The sequence below is a fragment of the Branchiostoma lanceolatum genome, chromosome 4, assembly GCF_035083965.1.
Source record: "Branchiostoma lanceolatum isolate klBraLanc5 chromosome 4, klBraLanc5.hap2, whole genome shotgun sequence".
Classification (NCBI taxonomy): domain Eukaryota; kingdom Metazoa; phylum Chordata; class Leptocardii; order Amphioxiformes; family Branchiostomatidae; genus Branchiostoma; species Branchiostoma lanceolatum.
Window position 1 is genome coordinate 29,208,221 of NC_089725.1, and position 20,019 is coordinate 29,228,239.

The 20,019-nt window shown below is 44.2% G+C and overlaps 2 protein-coding genes across 5 annotated transcripts; one reads left to right on the forward strand and one right to left on the reverse strand.

Annotated features, from left to right (window-relative positions):
- Positions 1-1,047: 1,047 nt before the first annotated feature.
- On the reverse strand, positions 1,048-12,137 carry LOC136433915 (G-protein coupled receptor 143-like). 3 transcript variants are annotated; one of them, XM_066426514.1, is made up of 11 exons: positions 11,919-12,137; positions 11,076-11,165; positions 10,109-10,291; positions 9,549-9,657; positions 8,433-8,548; positions 7,699-7,787; positions 7,153-7,245; positions 5,793-5,923; positions 5,204-5,312; positions 2,704-2,800; positions 1,048-2,164 (listed from the first exon to the last, which is right to left on the reverse strand). In XM_066426514.1, the coding sequence occupies exons 3-11, from the start codon at positions 10,235-10,237 to the stop codon at positions 2,012-2,014; spliced, it is 1,026 nt and encodes a 341-aa protein (XP_066282611.1). In that variant the 5' UTR covers positions 10,238-10,291; positions 11,076-11,165; positions 11,919-12,137; the 3' UTR covers positions 1,048-2,011. The 3 variants fall into 3 exon arrangements, with proteins under 3 accessions (XP_066282611.1, XP_066282609.1, XP_066282610.1); XM_066426512.1 differs by having other exon boundaries at positions 11,768-12,137; XM_066426513.1 differs by lacking the exon at positions 11,076-11,165 and having other exon boundaries at positions 11,768-12,137.
- A 2,398-nt stretch (positions 12,138-14,535) lies between these two features.
- Positions 14,536-19,519, forward strand: LOC136433916 (glutathione peroxidase 6-like). 2 transcript variants are annotated; one of them, XM_066426516.1, is made up of 5 exons: positions 14,536-14,659; positions 15,532-15,901; positions 16,255-16,354; positions 17,527-17,660; positions 18,684-19,519. In XM_066426516.1, the coding sequence occupies exons 2-5, from the start codon at positions 15,534-15,536 to the stop codon at positions 18,814-18,816; spliced, it is 735 nt and encodes a 244-aa protein (XP_066282613.1). In that variant the 5' UTR covers positions 14,536-14,659; positions 15,532-15,533; the 3' UTR covers positions 18,817-19,519. The 2 variants fall into 2 exon arrangements, with proteins under 2 accessions (XP_066282613.1, XP_066282612.1); XM_066426515.1 differs by lacking the exon at positions 14,536-14,659 and having other exon boundaries at positions 15,107-15,901.
- The last annotated feature ends 500 nt before the right edge of the window (positions 19,520-20,019 follow it).

The following is a 20,019-nucleotide window of genomic DNA, read 5'->3' on the forward strand; positions in this document are numbered from 1 at the left end:
TGGTGACCCGGTGTATTTTGCCTAAAAACACGAGCCGTACCGAATCCGCATTGCTCAACTACTAGCCTGTACTTGAGAAATCACCATGCTTCACTTAGGGCCCTTTCACACTTGTGTGTATATGCAAGTAAGCATGAGTTGCGTATTAACAAGTTTTTGTTTTAGGTTAAGTTTGCAGCCGAAAAAGTCATTTCTTTGGTTCGATAACCAAGCTGCACAACGGTGGGTCAAAGTAGAAAACAACTTCTTCCCTGCAAACCTTACATAAACCAAAAAATGTTCATGCGCAACTCATACGCACTCAAATATACGCACAAGTGTGACAGGGCCTTTAGGTTGAGGAAGACTGCATTACCTTAGCTAACCCTTGTCTTAAACTACCTTTACCATAAAATGTGGAACTTCCGAAGACCAGATGTGCCCTAAATGAGGTCGCGTAATGTTGACCAAACCAGTGAACGGTAATGAACCAACAAACAGCCAAGACTGATTAGAACAAGGCTTGATAACCGGACCTTGACATTGGGAGGTCTAAAGCTGTTTATCAGTGTTAGGGACATGCCATGGATTACTCTACCATGTCTACAACTCCTACTGTAACTCCCCCGCAGGCCCCACCACTAATCCGGACCAGGCCTGGAGTGAGCCGTTTCCAGGAGATAAATCAAACAAAAAAAGGTTGTGTAAGGAGAGGTGAATAATAGCCTATTACCCAGGCTTGTTCGGTATTGGTCTTGCTTCCCCTGGCTCTGTAGGAAGAGAAACAAAGGCTACAGCGCTTAACATGACCGAATACCAGGTTAGTTGAATAAGTCAAGATCTGCAGAACCTCAATCTACAAGCTTCAATTCGCAAGGAAAACAGTTTGCTTCGCTTTTATATTTCGTCATGCGGTTATGGTACCGTATTTGTTCTGTAAAAGAACCCAACAAAGTTATCGAGATGAGTTGGGGTGACCCGGTGTGCTTGGCCGGAAACGCGAGCCGTAGCGAAGACGCATTGCACTACCAATAGCTACTTGAAAAAAAGCATCAGGCTTCACCTCAATTAAGGATGACTGCTTTACCCTTTATTTGGTCTGGCCGTCTGTTCTGGATGAAATATACTCATCTGAGTCAGTTGCCTGAGCATGGAAATAAGTGTCATTTATTTCACCCACTTGAGTCGCCGTGTAGAAGACAACAACATAACTGAAACCACAGATGTAACATTACCATGTGTCAACATATTTCTTTAAAGAATGCCAAATCTACCCACGCAAAACCCAGAGACTTCAATTCAAGGCAGCATGTTTTCCCTACAGCTTTACCCCGACCAGGCATCTTTGCAGAATGCTGCTAAGAGGTTCGACCATGTTGAAAGATTATTTTCACTGGCTTATTTTCGTATGCCTACAGTTCCTACCACCAGCAATCCAAAGACGTCCGTTTATATCTTTTTGAGTTATCCTGTTCACAGGCTTCATAACTAGATCAACAAACGAACGAACAAACAAACATACACAAAAATATCCCCTTTTGGCAAGGGTAAACGTTACTGTGTGTGACCTACTACATGCAGTCACGAATCGTATCCTAATGTATAATGTGCGCGTTATGTTTTCGTTTCTGCTATGTTTTTTTCTTCAATAACTCTCTTCTTTCTCGTGTGAAAGAAACAAACGAACAAACACTGTTGACATATTGGTAAAAAGTTGGAGGACTTAGCATAAGGCACACATGAGTCATGTACTCTTTACGCGTATGCAGAACCACAACAGATTTCCCAGTGGAAGACTTCCCTCGGAAACCAGACTTGGGATCAGGCCGTTAGCCAGTTCCTTCGGCGGCCAAAAGGCAGTAAGCCCTACTAAGTAAGCCCGCCGATCTAAATTAGCGCTACGGCCGGGTTAGGACCCCCCGTACCGCTAATTTAGTCCGACGGGCTTACTGCCTTGGGCCACCGAAAGAAACTGGCTAATGGCCCGATCCCAAGTCTGGTTTCCCAGGTATTAAAAGTGAAGACAGAAGTATCATCTCAGCAGCGGATCTGCCTCCCTGGAGTCGAAGTTGACAGGTTGCCTAGTCCGCAGTAGCCAGCCTGTCCTGCCCATCAGCCACTGCTGGAAGGTGGCGGGACCGTACGCAAGGCAGTTCAGCAGGCCTTGCAGCGGGTTCAGGGCGGCCTGGAACAGACAAGAACGACCTGTCATGATCAGTGAATTCGTCTACAAAACGAATGAAAAGTGAATAAAGTGATCTCACATAGTAGTTTAGCTCACTGAAGAGCGTATGGATAGTATTTACAGGCTCATTGCATATTCCCCTATCTCTTTTCGACACTGCATGCGTCAAGAACGGTGGACCACGGATTACCCCAGCCATGTCCGTTCCCGGTAGGGTAATTAACTACTGGACTATGACTGTGCGCTCCTATTACCGGCCTCTATAAAGTACTCTGATATCGATAGGATATTCTCCAATTTCGTTACTATTTATAAGTCCACCCACGGAGAGACTAGGACCGATGGATACAGTCGAAAATTTGGTGAGCGATTCCTAGTTTCTGTATCTGTGTCTATATAGCTGGTATAACCGCCTATCGGCGAAACGCACTAGCTTTGTGTTGCATAAAAGAAAAAGGAATGAAAAATAACTCTATGATTTTTAAAATGAATATGAACCTAGAACTTCTTGACCCATATCTTGTAAGAAAATTCAATACCTCGATGACCCACAGGGCGAAGAATCTGTCCGCCGTGCGATCGCCTTGCACCAGGTTGGAGATTTGAATCACACCGTCTATGACGTTGGGCAGCCAGCTGGAAAGGAAACAATAATGATAATAATCTTTATTTGCAATTCCGTGCCGAGGGTTAACCTCCATTAACATTATTCCGCCAGGTCACATAAATTCGCCACTTTGAAAACAGTAGGTTTGAGCGATCTCTAGTGCAGCACCCCCAGGTATGCACAGTCTAGATATACAGGAGTGCATTATACCTGGGGGCATTGGGTTGGAGATCTGTTTGGACGTATCTTTACAGGGTGGCAGAATTATGTACCCTAACGGAATTATGTTTGTAGATATCAATTGCAAGGGAACAAGTTGGGTAACTGAAAAACATTCACTAGATAGACATGCATGATATGTCAAAGGAATCAGCCGGCCTGGGAGTAGAGTATGCGTCCTATGGAGTTTGGTATGTTCGCGGTGGTTTTATGTTCGCGGTTTTCGCGGCGACCGTTTCACCGCGAACATAAAACCACCGCGAACATTTTTGTCCAATAAATTCGCGCTATAAAAGGTGAAAATGGAGTGCCATTGTTGCCAATAATATAGCAGTAGGTGACTATAGCGCGCTGCCGCGAACATAATACCACCACCCGATACAAGTACCGTTTACAGTTGGTGATACCACCGCGAACTCTCCATTTTCACCTTTAATAGCGCGAAATAAAAACCACGGGAACTTAAATCCATTTACAGTATTAGAAAGATAGATGCCCTAACCGGATGACCTCGGCAGCAAACACAAGAGTCCACAAGGTCAGGAAAAGTTCACAAGGTCCACACATCTGCTTCCGTTTTACGCATGCAGGACGTGCTACTGGGAAATCGCCAGGAGGTAAAAGTGTGTCAAGGTCGCAGAACACAGTTTTTATCCATGACGCGGCCCAGAAAATAGTGCGGCCCAAACTCTTGAAGACTGGGTAGAAAGCTGCATGTGAGAGGCATCCATGTGTAAACTGTGCTGTGTGGTGTAGAAATATGTCGGCTTGGAGACTGTAGGAGTTGGATAGTGGGCCTTTTCCGCTTTGTGTATAAATGCGCCATCTTGTGCAACCGCCTCACGGGGTCAGTCGGTGCAGTTCAGTGACCTCTCGCAGAGCGCTGTTTCAAAGTGGGCGTGAGGAGCCGATACGTCGACAGGATTTTTCGGTTTTTTATTTATTTGTAGGTTATACCCTAAACTCAAACATATTCGTTTTTCGTATTTCTCAAGTGCACCGCGCTATATTTTTTACCGCGTCGAAGCTAGTCACCTTGGGGCCCTTAACTATATAAATCCCCATAGGCCGGAAACCGTGTTCTGCTACCTCAAGGCCAGTGTAACAGTGGGGTTCAAGCGCCTCTGGTTTAATCTCCAAGCAGATCTTCACGGTGCTCAAATCGTACAAGCTAGCCAGAGAAGCTCCTGTAAGCCAGGGAAGTTGTCAGGCACCGTCGCAAAAAAAAAAAATTCTGCCAGTTGGATACGGTCTTTACAACAGTTGGCTCTGCTTGGAGACTACCTCTGGTCTAGACCTTTTAGCCTAGTCGTTAAGGCGTAAGGCCTGTGATCTGGCTGCCCGATGTCGGCGCGGGTTCGAATCCTGGGGGCCAGGAGACTGTACTACTCGCTCTTTGTTTCACCGTTTATGCTAGGGTCACTATATATTTCCGATCCGGGGCCCGGCCGGGCAGACTTTCGGAACGTAAAGTATGATATAAAAGACAACAAAAACACAAAACTTACCCAAATTTTTTTAAGAGCATAGCTAGTGCAAATTTATTGATATACATTTTGATTTTCCTTTTCCGCAACCAGCCCGGCCGGGCCCCGGTAAGGAATGTGACCCTAGCAATAGAGAGGACATCTGTGCAACTCCGTATCTGGTCCCACAGTAGTCTGACAGGCTCCCTGGGTTGCCTACGTGTCGTCTGACTCCTGGCAGCTTATTAAGATTATTCGGCCAATTTCTGAGGTTCTTTTCCAGCAAGTAGAGACTCCAATGTTTGAAGGCAGCTACACAATCGATCACGTTAAAGAACCCACCACACTTATCGAAAATAGTAGGGGTACCCTGGGTCCCGTTTTTAATTGGGGTATAACATAATCAAAGAAGGAAGACTAGACAAGACAAAACAAGACACACAAGTACTTATTTAACTATTTTGATTTTTCCCCCAACTTTTCAACATTACTTACACTGAGACAAAGGAAGGACGATACGTCGATAGAAAAAGGATGTGTCAAGCTACCCACGAAAGGTGATAGGTCCTTCCCGGTGTGAGTGGTTCAAACCCTTGCAAAGTCCTTCCGTTTGGCCGCACATGGTGCTATTCTATTGAGGTCACTAGAGCGCTGAAAGCTTCTATGACATACACCTGCGATTCAGCCCCACCAATTGTATTAGAAAAGCTCCCAACAAAAAAACTGCTGGAACGCTGCAGGACTTACCACAGGGTGAAGACCACTACAATGAGAAGGAACTTGATTTTGACGGCGGAGATCACCTGCCGCTCTCTCTGTGTGTACCTGCCGAGCATGGGCCGCACTGTGATCTCGACTGGGAAGGGGCGGAACAACACAGGAGTCACAGATTTAATTTTATGTACAATGAACGAACATGTTATGATTACATGTGAGAGAGAGTGAGTGGGTGGGTGGGTGATTTAGTGAGTGATTTAGTGATTTAGCGATTTAGCGATTTAGCGAGTGAGTGAGTGAGTGAGTGAGTGAGTGAGTGAGTGAGTGAGTGAGTGAATGTGTCAGTGAGTGAGTGAGTGAGTGAGTGAGTGAGTGAGTGGGTGGGTGAGTGAGAGTGTGTGTGAGTGAGTGAGTATGATTTTAGTGAGTGAGTGAGAGTGAGTGAGTGAGTGAGTGAGTGAGTGAGTGAGTGAGTGAGTGAGTGAGTGAGTGAATGAGCGTGAGTGAGTGAACTGACTGACTGACTCATTCATTCATTCACTCTCTCTCTCTCTCTCTCTCGCTCACTCACTCGCTCACTCACTCGCTCACTCACTGAAGATGTACATCTTGTACTTACTTAACCTGGAGGCGGTGATGTAGATGGCGGGGTTGGCCAGCATGACGGCGACGATCGGTGTGTAGGAGAAGACGTAATGTAAGACCAGGTGGAACCCCGCGGCACACTGCTGTATGCCCCCATCACCCGGTCTGGAACACAGCAAAACATAGAAACTTATCAATTATTCCCATTTACTGGTCTCCACCAAACCTACTAGCCTGATTGAATCGCGTTATAGTGGCCGACCCAACATCTTGCCCCGCCCTCTTCAAATGGCGGAGAGGAGACTCGGGAGCTGTAATAGGTTTGGATTCAAGTCTACCCTCTGCGAGGAGGGGCCATTACAGCGAAGTTTGTTAAATAGCCTAATTACAAACCAACTATGCTGGCTGAAAAATAGTAACATTTAATAGCGAAATCGAGACAATACTTTAAATTTGCCAGGGAGTTTGGCCACTGAAGGTAACATTTGCCGGGTGAAATGTTACACATGATCACGAGAAACAACTGTGTAATAGACTGGGATGGGGCCAAGATGATAGAGGTGCAGAGATGATGAAGAAATGCACTCGTTGGATTGTGGATGTATCAGAAAATCTACTCAGGTCATGAACCATGATGAAGGGGGATAAAACCTCGAGGGTCGTTTGGGACCGCATTCCTCACACTGCAGCAGCGGCACCTAGCTGCAGTGCGAAGTAGAACCAGTCAGTCCAGAGGAATGATACAGACGGTCACCGAAATGTCGGCTAGGTACATTGCGTTGCGTTCAAAGAATTTTGATATCCTGATCCCTAATCTCCAAGCAGATCTATCGGTGGCAATGACAGTATCCAAAGGGCAAAAGCAGTATCATTGGCTAATAAAAATCTCTTTTCCCTTTGGATACTGTCATTGCCACCGATATGGATGGATCAGAGGAAAATCTACTCCAGTCACCAACTGTCATGAAGGGGGATATAATGAATGAATGAATGAAGACCTTTATTGTACATTCGTGCCCCGAGGGGCTAGATACAGGTCGTTTAACAAAAACCTAACTAACATGTAACTTGTAAGTGACATAAACAGTGAAATATATACAGTACATGGTCTAGACATACATGGTAGACCAAAGTGATAAGCTAAGCTAATCCAGGTGAGTCAACTTCTTCTCGCTTCTTTGTACATGTGTAGATGTATGAACAGATCATGTTTCTGATATAAACTCTGTCGCCTTTGAGGCCACATTCTTCACACCGTGCAGAAGCGACACCTAGCGTTGCCCTAAGGGAGGTGGCAGACGTAGACAGTCAGTTAGGTACAAACACTTAGTTGTGTACAAAGAGCCTTGTTATCCCCATCCCTACAACAGAATTAAAGAAAACGGAGTTCTTACGCTTCGGGCACCTCGAAGAAGACGCTGAACATGCTCAACCCCACAAACACCGCCGGGGCGCTCCAGCACAGGGCATGGTACAGCGGCATAGGTCTGCAGACGGAGAAAAAAAAACAATTTGTGAATTTTCCTGAACGGCACAATTGGTCAATCATTCAATGGTAAGTGAGTTATCTATGATATATACATACACTTGTTTCGTTTCCGTTTATTCTATGCGAAGTGTAGACATGAGTTGTGCTCTAAAGGCAAATAAACAAGTAAGTTATGGTTTTCATCTTGTAATTCAGTTTGTTTTGTTGGTTTATGAACAATACAGTACAATTTTCGAATGAAAGCTCATCTGTGTTGGTAGAATTCATAATGTTGCAATTTGAGCTTTTAACACATAGAAAACACTCACCTGTGCAAGTTTGTTCGTACACTTAACACGTAAATTTGCTGGTAGACTTTGAAGTACACACGTGAAACTAAGGTACCCTTAAACAAATGTTCAAACAAACAAATAACTGCGCGAGGGGAGTATTCGAGACTGCTGACACTTACACGTCCATATTTTTGAGCTGCATGGTGATGTCTAAGGCGTACACCAGTGTCCACATGTACGTGGCGCTGTAGAAGTACAAGTTGATAATCTGCGGAAGAGAGGACAGACATCATCAGTGTCGGTTGACAGGATCCTGTATATTAGCCTGGGTACCATCCTCCGTAGTTTCCGCTGCCTCAATCGTTTCGCTAGATTGCGCCAGCGGTAACTACGGAGGATGGTACCCAGGCTACCTGTATATTGTGATGCCAGGTACCGGCGATGCATATTGGTCAGGACGTCCCGAGAAATTGTGGTACACCGGTTGCTCGAGGAACTGTGCAGACATACTCGGAAACGTTACGATATTTCATCCTCGTCTTTTTTGGAGATTAGCATAACTCGTGATTCCAAAGGATCTTAAACCTGAATAGCACACACACACAAGTGCATAGTTGAATCATAGTTAGAATCCCTCATTTGGCTTTCAAATGCCAGGGCTTGGTATGCATCACTATCGAAAGCCACTACGAGCACCATTGTACAATCATCATCAGACAGCTAGACATTAATCATTGATACATCACTGATTCATAATTGATACATCATTAATGTGTCAATGATACATCACTGATAAATATAATTTATACATATAATTGATACATACCTCTATGAACTCTTAACTCAACCTCTATGAAAAGCGGCCCTGGTGGCCGAATAGAGCAATTCAGTCGAAGGCACAAACAAAACGAACCTCTATAGTACTGCCCACATATATAGCCGTGAGTCCCTGCGCCGGCACGTAGACGCCGGGGCCGACCTCTAGCGGCGGGTCGAACACAAGGATGCCTACAGCCCGGGCTATCACACCTGTAAGGTTTAAAGTGGTGACGTTAGAACTCATGTCTATCCTACCAACTGACGAAATTCAAATCTAATTTAGGAATAGAGTCCGGGCTCAGACTATGCGAATTGTTCGTTAGTAACGCACGGTGTGTGTTCAAAACATGAAATCGTGGAAACCATGTCTAAAGCGACGAAACACTATCTGGAGAGAGTACTATCTGGAAATGATAGAGTTTAATAGGTCGCATTGGCACCTGCGGCTTGAATGGCAGTCTTTTCAGTCGTGGGCTAGTTGGTAGTCCAGATTGTTGCGGCGGGTGCTAATGCGAATCAATCTCTCTTTTCTTACTTCACTGTCCATTATACAGTCAACGGAGTCTTCTTCTCCTCGGCCAACTTTCAAGGAATGTAGGACACATTTTCGATATTCATTCTCTTTCCGACGGTGCTATAAAACATTTACTCCTTTGTGGATTCTCTCCTTGCACCTCTACTACAAAGTGTAAGATCATGTGTTTGACACAGGATTTTACTATTCACACTGGGCGTTTTGCATCTCCATGAATACTAGTAATTAAAATGACTTTATCTGTGTCCTACCAGTTACACTAAGGAAAGGGGATCAGGATTTGCGCTCTAGGGAAACAAGACCTTTAATCTAAGTTATAATTGCATACATTTATCTTTCCATGTATGTGTCAATACATGTATATAATTTACTTCTTTAATCATTTTTTCTTGTTCGATGGCGGCGCTAACATAAGTTGACTTGAGTGCGTCGCCATCTTGTTTGTATTTGCTTATTTATGTTTCCTTAATGGAAAAAAACAGGGTTGATTAATTGTTTAATTGTTCTTCTTAAATGTATCCCAAACCCCAAAGGGCAAATCAGACGCATAAGCACCTTTACAAGTTGCCCTCCCACAATAATGAAACAAAGGCGATCTACATTTTATAATTACAGTACCGTCGGTTGTTTTATGACCTATTTAACTATAGCTGCGGGGTTATTCTGTACCCTCACCTATGCACGCCATAAAGTCGGACAGTGCGAGGCAGAACACGATGACGGGGTTGGGGGAGGGCCTCCGCCGCTGCGCCGCGCCTCTGAGCCGGCTCCGCCACCGCACGACCTGTTTGTGTTATTCAGATCTCCATTAGTGTTACATAGAGAAACACACATTTTACTTGTCCACTTTCATATAAATGAATTAAAATGTAAATAACACAAACTTATACAATTTTTGGTAAACAGAAAATTATACAAAATAACTGAAACATAATCTGGGTATTGTATGCAAAGATAAAAAGTAATGCTAATTGACAAGAAGATAAACAAATTAAATGAACTGAGCATGACTGTATACAGAAGAAGTGCAATCAAAAATAATCATAATAACAAAGCATAAATACATGTACAATAACTGAAATATACTGATTATATACAAAACTGAATGGGGTCGGCAGCGACAAAATGACCCCGGACTTAATTACAAGTAGACTGGAAAAAAGTGTGACTATTGGATAATCAAATTTACAGAGAACTCAGTATCTTTACATCTTGTATACAACAAAACCAACGACCTGCCAGCCGGCCCCGCCGAGCCCGAGCACCGCCGCCGCGATGGCCACCCCGCAGTACACCGGCCGCTCGGACAGAGTTAGCTTCGTCTCCGGGATGCAGTAGAAGGACTCCTCGTGTAGGGAGGCCATGTTCGCAACTAGTGTTCTCGCTCTGGACGTTCTTTGTTCTTGGCTTTTTATTTTCTATTTTTCATAAACAGAAACATAAACAGAGGTTATAGATAAACGAATCCTCCTTTAACACCGTCAGCTTCGTCTCCGGGATGCAGCAGAAGGACTCCTCGTGCAGGGAGGCCATGTTCGCAGCTAGTGTCCTCGCTCTGAACGTTCTTTGTTCTTGACTTTTTATTTTCTATTTTTCATAAACAGAAATATAAACAGAGGTTATAGATAAATGAATCCTCCTTTAACACCGTCAGCTTCGTCTCCGGGATGCAGTAGAAGGACTTCTCGTGTAGGGAGGCCATGGTCGCAGCTAGTAGGCCTAATCTAATGGTTTAATACGGACCGGCTGCACAAACGACCCAGTCCAAAAAGAAGTCATCAGCAAACAGTGTAATAGTATTAGTGTCAGTAGTTAAATTAAGACTAGAGTAGTCATATGTTACATTGTTCATCATTATCTGTTCGTCCACTCTGTGTTACATGTACATGTACATGTACATGTACTTGCAATTAGCCTACGGGCAGGAATTTGCAATTAACTTTCTATTAAAAGCCAAAAAAATGGCCCAGAGAGCCTGCTATGGAGGCTAGCTAGCGTTCTCGCTCAGAACGTTCTTTCGTCTTGGCTTTTTATTTTCTTTTTTCAATAACAAAAATATAAACAGAGATTGATAAATAAATCCCCCCTCAGTTGAAGTTTGTTCCTTTGAATTGCCCACAGCTAAACAGGAAATAGATAAATACTGACATCATACATAACAATTAGTCGTGCCTTACGCCTTAGATAAAGTTCCCCACTAACCTCGATGCCTTTATTGTTTCTTTTCGGGCGTAGATTAACTAGAATTTTGAAGGTTTCGCCGGCGTTGTCTGCAGGCTCTTCGAGTCGTGGCTGTGAAGACCGATTATCCCATATTTTTACAACAACTTGCAGTTTCCTGATAATGTCGAGGTTCTGATTGTCTACCCGAGGTCTGATAGCTAGGTAGCAGCCACTCTATTGTTAAAAGGCACTTATGTTGCAGCGTTACATAGATCGCTGCTGACATGCGGACTCAAAACGTCGATACGACGATAGGACAACCCTACATGCAGCCGTATCGTTTTCGCGCCTTGACTCTACAACAAACTGTAAAAACACGTACAACTGATCAGTGCATGATGCACCGTGATAAACACGCACCAGAGCTGTTCAATGTAACCTAGTATTTCCAAAACACATACAGGTGTGAAAAGGCAGACAAGACTCTTGTACAAGAACGCTCTAAAGACGCTGGTTTCAATAATGTCCCCCGCAGAAGAACTTTTTTTACCTACAACTGTAGAACAGACAACTTAATAAGACTCGCAATTACAGCTAGACAGATATCCAAATGTGAAGTCAGTCTTCTATGTCTTACAAAGTGTATACTGCCAGTGCCCTGCCTCTAGAGACAGGTGCTATGATTATTGCATAACGAATATAGATAAGATTCCACATGTAACTCAAAGTACCTTTCAATTCAGATGTGCTTCTGTGTACAACGCTGTCCTGGCTGTGTGAAGACTGGTGTAGACTTTAAAGATTCCGTGTCGGGAATCCTTATGCAACTCGAGAGTACATTTTAGCCTCTCAGTTTCGCAGTGCTTCTATCAATTTACGTACCACGAGTCCCGTGTTGCCGCTTGGATCCTTTTTGACTCCGCCATGCTGTAGAATTCCTTTAGAGACACTTAACAGAAACAGCAGTGAAATAAGTTCGATATCATCAAGTAAAAGGTCAGTGAGTGACAGCAATATATCATCCAGGCGACTAGGCAGAGTAGGTAACAAACTAGGGAAAGAGCATCATGTGATGCAGGCATCAGCTGACTGAACCAGGAGCACATGACTCAAACCCGCAGGCTAAAATCTACCCACTCCCCATAGGCGTGACGTGCGGCTCAATTATATGCTTTTGTTATGTAACGTGTTTGGCATGGACGAACGATTAAGCAGTTACCTGCTTTTCCAGTTACAACCGCATGGCGTCGTGGTACGTCCACGAATTTGTTGAAGTACTGCAAATGCAGAAATGTTGGCGGTGGTTTAATGTTTAGCGGTTTTGAAGTACTGTAAATGCAGAAATGTTCGCGGTGGTTTAATATTCGCGGTTTTGCAGTACTGTAAATTCAGAAATGTTCGCGGTGGTTTAATTTGAAGTACTGCAAATGCAGAAATGTTCCCGGTGGTTTGATGTTCGCGGTTTTGAAGTACTGTAAATGCAGAAATGTTCGCGGTGGTTTAATATTCGCGGTTTTGAAGTACTGTAAATTCAGAAATGTTCTCGGTGGTTTAATGTTTGCGGTTTTGAAGTACTGTAAATGCAGAAACGTTGGCGGTGGTTTAATGTTCGTGGTTTTGAAGTACTGTTAATGCAGAAATGTTCCCGGTGGTTTAATGGTCGCGGTTTTGAAGTACTGTTCATGCAGAAATGTTCGCGGTGGTTAAATGTTCGCGGTTTTGAAGTACTGTAAATACAGAATTGTTCGCGGTGGTTTAATGGTCGCGGTTTTGAAGTACTGTAAATGCAGAAATGTTCGCTCACTTTTTTGACCTCCTAACCCCTGTCTACTTTTGTCCCAAACGCGAACTTAAAAACCACCGCGAACACTCCATTTTCTCCGTACCGCGAAAGTAAAACCACGCGAACCTAAAATACATTTGTTACATGCGATATTCCACTATTATCAACGAAGTTTATGAGTATTCGCGAGGTGTCACAACCGGAAGTTCTGCTGCAGTGCCATGGAAATCCTCCAGGGGACCCATACTCTGATTCATTTCTTCATCTTGCCAACGCACACCAATATACTTAATGATCATGAACAACTTCCGCAACTTCTCGAGTTATGCAGTTCACAAACAAACAGACTGACAAACAAACAAACAAACAAATCGACACACTGACACAACGTAGCCTTCTCGGACGGTACTTAGTAATGAAGATCACTTGAATGTATGCATGTTTCACATTTCAGACCCATGGTCTTATGCTACATGCTTTCAGAATATATACAATATATTACTTTATTCTATTGATTCTGGCATTCCACGTCCGCCTGTTTCTTGCTTGTCTAGCTAATTGTTCAAAAGGTAAGTGTTCACTTGAAAGTTCATCTGTGTTGATAGAAGTCATTCTGAATCAAGGTTGAACTGTAATTGCCAACACAAAAATTGGACCTACCGAAATTTTCGACTCACCAACTCCAGTCCTTCTCAAGAAATGAGCAATCCACTGTCTCTGTGACGTCACGTTATGCAAGGGTAGTAATAAAGACAAGTTTCTGCATACATTATGCAGATGAGGTCCTCATTAGCATAATTTATGGACAGGTGTATTCACCTTTCCTAAAGGTACCTACATCTCAAATATGACATCCGTAGCTTTTACGGTGAGGGAAATACAATTTTCTGCATAAATTATGCAAATGAGGAAAACATAATAATTCTATTTCACTTTCACTAACAATACAATACAATTTCAAAATGTTAAGTCTGTTGTCAACTCCCAATCATAGGCTGAATTGTGTGTCCATAGCACATAACACCTCGTTAGTAAAATCGCAATGCTGGACTTGATGCTCGGTGGGAGGGTCTTAGGCTAATGTGGTACTACAGTACTGCATTACCTCATGCAGGGGTGTGTTGATAAGGTCGTCACATCACTTCTTATCCCTTTTATTTAACCGTTACCAATGTTTCTCGTCTGCTACAGGCGACACTTTCGAAAAGAAAGCGGCAAGTCTCCAGGAGGCTGCAGTTGAGCTGGAGGAGAAGGTGGAGGAAGTGGAGGAAGATGCCGCCTTGGGTCTGCTGGAGGAGGGCCACCAGAAAGAGAATTGGGCATATATATATATATAAATATATCGATAAGAACATCACAATCTTCCCCAACAACCTCTGCTTGGAGAGCCTGCTAAGGAGGCTATAACACCCCCTTCCCTTTCCACGTGGTTCAAAATCAAACATGCGTCGAATTTATAGTCTCACTGATTATCACTCATGCATTTCTTCGAGTGGGTATATGAATGAGTCCGGCCTTAAAATCAAATGGCTGCAAAAAAAAATGAATATGATTATCGGTAAGCAGGTCACAATCTTCCCCCACCAACCTCTGCTTGGAGAGTATGTGGTATGACGAAACCCGTTCCTATGTCAATGTCGACCGAACCTTCACCGCACCTTCACCGATCCTAGAGGAAGAATCTCGCTCGACCAGCCAGCTCTTTGTTCTGTTAGAGGTGACATCACCTTAGAACATTCTCGTGACAACACTGAAAATTGTCGCCTGTACAAAATCTCCGCACCAAGTTGGACTCTCCGCATAGATCCATACGTCTGAAGCTGACCATCGCTGTTTCAAGGTAAGGGTCGCTAAAATGTGCTCATCAGTCAATAGGTACGGGAAGGGGTAAGGTAAACAACGCATAGGTATGTCCACCTGGATAGCGACCCACGGTACGGTATAAATCGTCCGGTTAGAGATCGCAACGTGCAACATTCTACTCCAAGTATTTCAGTTTAATGTTTGGACCACCATACAAAATCACGAGCGGTCAAAACAACTGTAAGCCCTTCCCTTTTCTGGTTCTTGTACGTGTCACTTCAAAGTTCAACAACCCCGTAAAGTGACAGTGAGCTTAGCTAGCGTAGATAATTCCTAAGGTCCTTTATACTAGTATTCCATTTCTGAAAAACTAGGCACTGTGATAAACATCAGAACGATTTCCTGAAAAGTCGAAAACGGCTTTGTTGTGGAACGTGCTTCGGACTGACCAAATGCGCATGTTTACTACGGTCTGAATGTTTCATTTGTAAATAAACTAGTGTTGTTAACTTGTCATCTACTGGTGCGGGCATCCTGTTTTGTGTCCTGGTCGTCTGACGTATTTTATCAAACCTGCCTTTACCGCCTGAATGCTAATGCTGCTAACTAGGGAAAATGTTCGCGGGAATTCAATTGTGTATTCGCGGCGGTTTTAAGTTCGCGTTTGAAGCTGCCGTGCGGGGTTTTACTGTTAAAAAGGGAAATATTCGCGGTGGTTTTAAGTTCGCGGTGAAAAACGCGAACATAAAACGACCGCGAACATTACCTTTTTTACAGTATCCTGTTTTGTGTCCTGGTAGTCGGGGATTCGCTCGCCAAACCTGCCTTTCCAATTTGATTGGTTGTGTCGATGTGATAAGTAGGCTGTTATATACTGTATGTAACATTCTGGGCACACACTACCCGCAGGCATGAGGCTTGTGTGCAGCCTGGTCGCGGCGCTTCTCTGCTGGGGCGCCGTGTCGCCCGAAAAATCCATCTACCCCAAGCAGCGAGCGGACTGTAGCTGCGCTACCGAGCACGGCTCCTTCCACGACCACCACGCGGTGCTCCTGGACGGGTCCCGTAACGTCAGCCTAGCCGAGTACCGCGGCACGACCCTCCTGGTGGTGGTGGTGGCCTCCTTCTGAGGGTTCACCCACCAGTATCCCGCCATGAACGCACTTAAAGAGAGGATGGTCGACCAGCTGGGATTCGATTTCGACATCCTGGCTTTTCCGACCAACAAGTTTGGCCTACAGGAGCCCGGGAGAAACGACGAGATTCTCAACGTTCTGAAGTAAGTTTAACACCGCCGATAAACAACAACCTGTTACACCAGTTCTGTCACACCTATTCTTCTCCATACTGCAACCTGTTACCCTAGTTCTACCACAGCTGTTCTTTTATCTATACTGCAGACTGCGTTCGTGTTCCAAATAGACACGAGTGTATGGTTTGAACGTGAGCCTCTTAGCGTTTGAATTTCATAGTTTAGTAGTTGACATGGCATCACAGGGGCTACAGCCAAACAGTTTTTAACGCCCCCTTGTAATTATGTTGATTAGTGACCTGTATATAACCCAGTGGGTATATGTGTACAATAAAGGTCTTCATTCATTCATTCATTATTCCGTCCCTCGCCCCGTGTAGGTATGTGAGGCCGGGCGGTGGCTACGTGCCATCCTTCCCCCTTTTTCAAAAGGGAGACTGCAACGGAGAGAAGGAACAGTCGCTCTTCACTTATCTGAAGGTAAGGAACGTTTTAAGAGTTGTCTCACGCTCATCACACACATGAGTAGTTTCATTCAGGTTGTTAAATCACTGGATAACCAAGGTCTTTACACACAGCCATTACATAACCATCGGTTGACGTTTCGGTGACCGTCTGTCAACTGCCTCAGGGCGAAACTAACTGTGTTTTTTTATAATTTTTATTCCTATATGTTTACTGAGTATTAGGCAGAGAGCGATTGCTTATTTGAAGCCTTCTACTCAACACATACAACAAAGAGACATAATGACATGCATAGATACAAAATGGATAAAAGGAAAATAACAGTAGACAGTACAAGCTGGTATCTATCATTAAATGAATCTGCCTGTACAATGGATGTAAGCATGAACTACTAGTATATCGAGCATGTTACAGTTTTGTAAGTATGAGAGTGACGTGGAACCTCGTAACAGAAGAGAACATAATGAACCGTCGTTAAGTAGTTGAAGGTCAGTTATGTTGGAAAGGGATATTAACATGGTACTTCTTTGCGTGGTATAAAGTTTACAGTGTAAGCGGTTAAGTTTACAGTGTAAGAACTAACAACTGGTTCGACCTCGGGATCGCACTGCAGCTAGGTGTCGCTGCTGTAGTGTGAAAAATGTGGTCCCAAACGGGGCTAATGTGAAAGACAGAGAGGATGCACTCGTAAATCTACTCCATGGCCAGTCATGAACCGTGATGTGGGGGATATATAAACTCAGTCATGTTTGGGACACACTGCATCTATATCTACTTGGGAATCATTAGACCTTTCTTTGCTTTTACTGTGTCCGTGTCGAGCATACCATTGCCACGGGATGATGGTTAGACAGGCATGCATGTTGTGTTCTTGTACAGTTTATCTAGACAGATTGCGCTGTGAATATTCATCACGAATAGCGAATGATTGGCCTCATGGCAAGCAGCCGCGCACTGGACGTGCACAATGTATGAAGTGACTGAACTCTTAAAATACAAATCGGCAGAGCCAGAGGTAGCTGTTATTTGTAGAAAAAAAAAAGCGATTAATGACAATGACAATGAACTTTATTGCATATACATTAATGACGAAACAATATACACAGCTCGAATTACATCTCAACATCATTACCCCTGGTGAAGTAAATAACTGATCTGAGACTGTTTGATTGTGTGTGCCCGTGCAGAGCTGCTGTCCCCCCGCCAGCGACATGATAATCTACAACCCGTCCAGCCTGTACTGGAAGCCGCTGCGGGCCGGAGATGTCCGCTGGAACTTCGAGAAGTTTCTGGTGGATCCGGAGGGGAAGGCTGTGATGAGGTGAGGGCAAAAATCCTAGCTAGCCTGGAAACTATACCATCGTGAGCTCGCAGCTATTTCTACGGTAATTTGAGTGCTGCCACATTTCGGCTACTTTAAAGAACCCACCACACGTATTGATAAAAGTATAGGACCATCCCAGTGTGAATGGATCAAACCCTACAGTCAGGTCTCTGGCTGGACATCTTGCCGAAGTGTGATGTTTACCTGTCATACCAATCCTTCCAGAAAGGTGGAAATTCTCCATAGATACATTTAGAAAATGTCGTAAAAGATTTTACGTGTTTACAAAATATTGCAACAGGATTTTCGGCAGGATGAAAAAATCAATCTATTTCAAGGTGATCCAATCCTCAAGGTTGCTGATTAACTGCATGGTTTGATCATCGACTGATTAGGAACTGTTTATTCAGCTTGTAAGTTAACGTAAAAACTGGTATGCTGTAGGTTATGCGAACAAACACATTTGTAGATACACACTATCTAGCTATAGCTTTCCGGAAGTGGCATGACTGGCGCAATGGTGTGTGAGTGCTCGCCTTGCATCCGGGAGGCCGCAGACTCAAAACCCAGTGCGGCCGGGTCATACCGAAGACTTTAGAAATGGTATTGCTTTCTCTGTTCAGCACTCAGTACTAGAAGCTTATGAGAAAGAGTATTGTAGTTAACACACAACACTACTAGTAGATTGCCCCATGCCGTATTGCTTGCACAAATATAATAATGGTTCATTCATCAAATGTGTGGCCCAAGGGCTGCAGAAATGAAAATTGGCATCACCCCTATGCATCTGATCGAGACGCCCGTGTGACTTTAACCTCATCTCCAAGCAGATCTAACGGTGGCAAAGGCCATATACAACTGGCAAAAAGAGTTTTTATACCCACCTTGGTAGCCACGATGTCGACCACCATGGGTGGGTATAAAAACTCATTTTGCCAGTTGGATACGGCCTTTGCCACCGTTAGATCTGCTTGGAGATTAAGCGTTTAACCTGATTCACCTCCCCGTGTATCCATGCAGGTTCACCGCCCCTGTCGAGCCTGTGGAGATGGAGCGCGTTATCGAAGAGTTCCTCCGGACGTGGAAGGCCAAAGAACAGAGAGAAATTAGCGACATCGAATCCCTTCTATCAGTTCTGAGGACAGAGCAGTAACCATTGAAATTCGCGAGGTGGACTAAATTACTCTGTAAATGTATTTAAGTTCGCGGGGATTTAACTTCACGGTATGGAGAATATATTTGGGAGTATTCGCGGTGTTTTTTTAGTTAGCGATTGGTAACAACGTAGAAGGAGTGGGCAGAAGATTTTCGCGGTAGTTTTAAGTTCGCGTCGAAGAGGTTACAGTGAAAACCGCGAACATTAAACCACCACGAACTCAAATGCATTTACAGTAATCAAACTAACCATCCACTCACATAGAGATGTGCCAATTAGCGATATCGACCACTTCTTTTTCTGTAGTATGAAAACAGTGCCATATAATTACATGTACATGTGTTGTGAAATCTATACAAACACCTTGCAGTGGCAACGGGTATCGCGATTTCTGGACAATGTCTCTGGAGTAATATTGAATATTTCTTAGTATGATAAGTAATCGTTATTTATGTGTAATGTATCCGGAAAATCCTCGACAAAACGTATCGATAAAAGACGTACATAAGAACTGAATGAACCAGCTTGTTATTGTACGAACCGGACGACTACATGACGCGGGAGCCACAAAGCGCCGTTCGGTGGCGGGCCCCTGCCGACGGGGATGGAGCCTTCCTCGGTCTCCGTGCGTTCGGCCGAGGGGGGCGACACCCGGCGTTGTTTGGGTTCAGACAATAATAAAGCTGACATGGCTAACATATTCCGGCTGTCGTTGTCTTTCTTCGAAGAACATTCATATGTTATGTGTCATACTTTAGATGGCATAATTGTGAGTGCGTGCTAGCCATGTTAATAGCTTCTCTGAATGGCTGTCTTAATCACCTTCCCTTTGCTGGGCCCGATCGGGAGCAGGCTGGATAGAAAGGCGGTCGTCCCTCGGCTACATAACTCCCTTGCCAGCGAAACTCCCTTGCCGGCATTAGAGAACCATGGCCCGTGTTAGAACTCGCGTCAGTGGGGTTTGTCTTTTCCGGTTCTGAAAAAAATAGCAATTCAGCACCAAGGACAGCATGGTAAGCGTGGGTGGAAAAGGGGCCATCCGTAATGACATGTTTACAGTACTGACCTCTCGTTAATGTTTATTTGTTTTCTAACGGCCCCTGAAAAGGGGAGTTTATGTTACACAGACTAGTAATTCAGACCCAAGGACAGCATGGGCGCGGGTGGAAAAGGGGCCATCCTTAATGACATTTTACAGCA

Coding starts and splice junctions, on each gene's coding strand:
- LOC136433915 (XM_066426514.1), bottom strand. CDS start 10,237: ATGGCCTCCCTACACGAGGAGTCCTTCTACTGCATCCCGGAGACGAAG. Junction 8,549..9,548: donor CGACTTTATGGCGTGCATAG/GTGAGGGTACAG, acceptor TAAACCTTACAG/GTGTGATAGCCCGGGCTGTA. Junction 7,788..8,432: donor ATGTGGGCAGTACTATAGAG/GTTCGTTTTGTT, acceptor TCTCTTCCGCAG/ATTATCAACTTGTACTTCTA.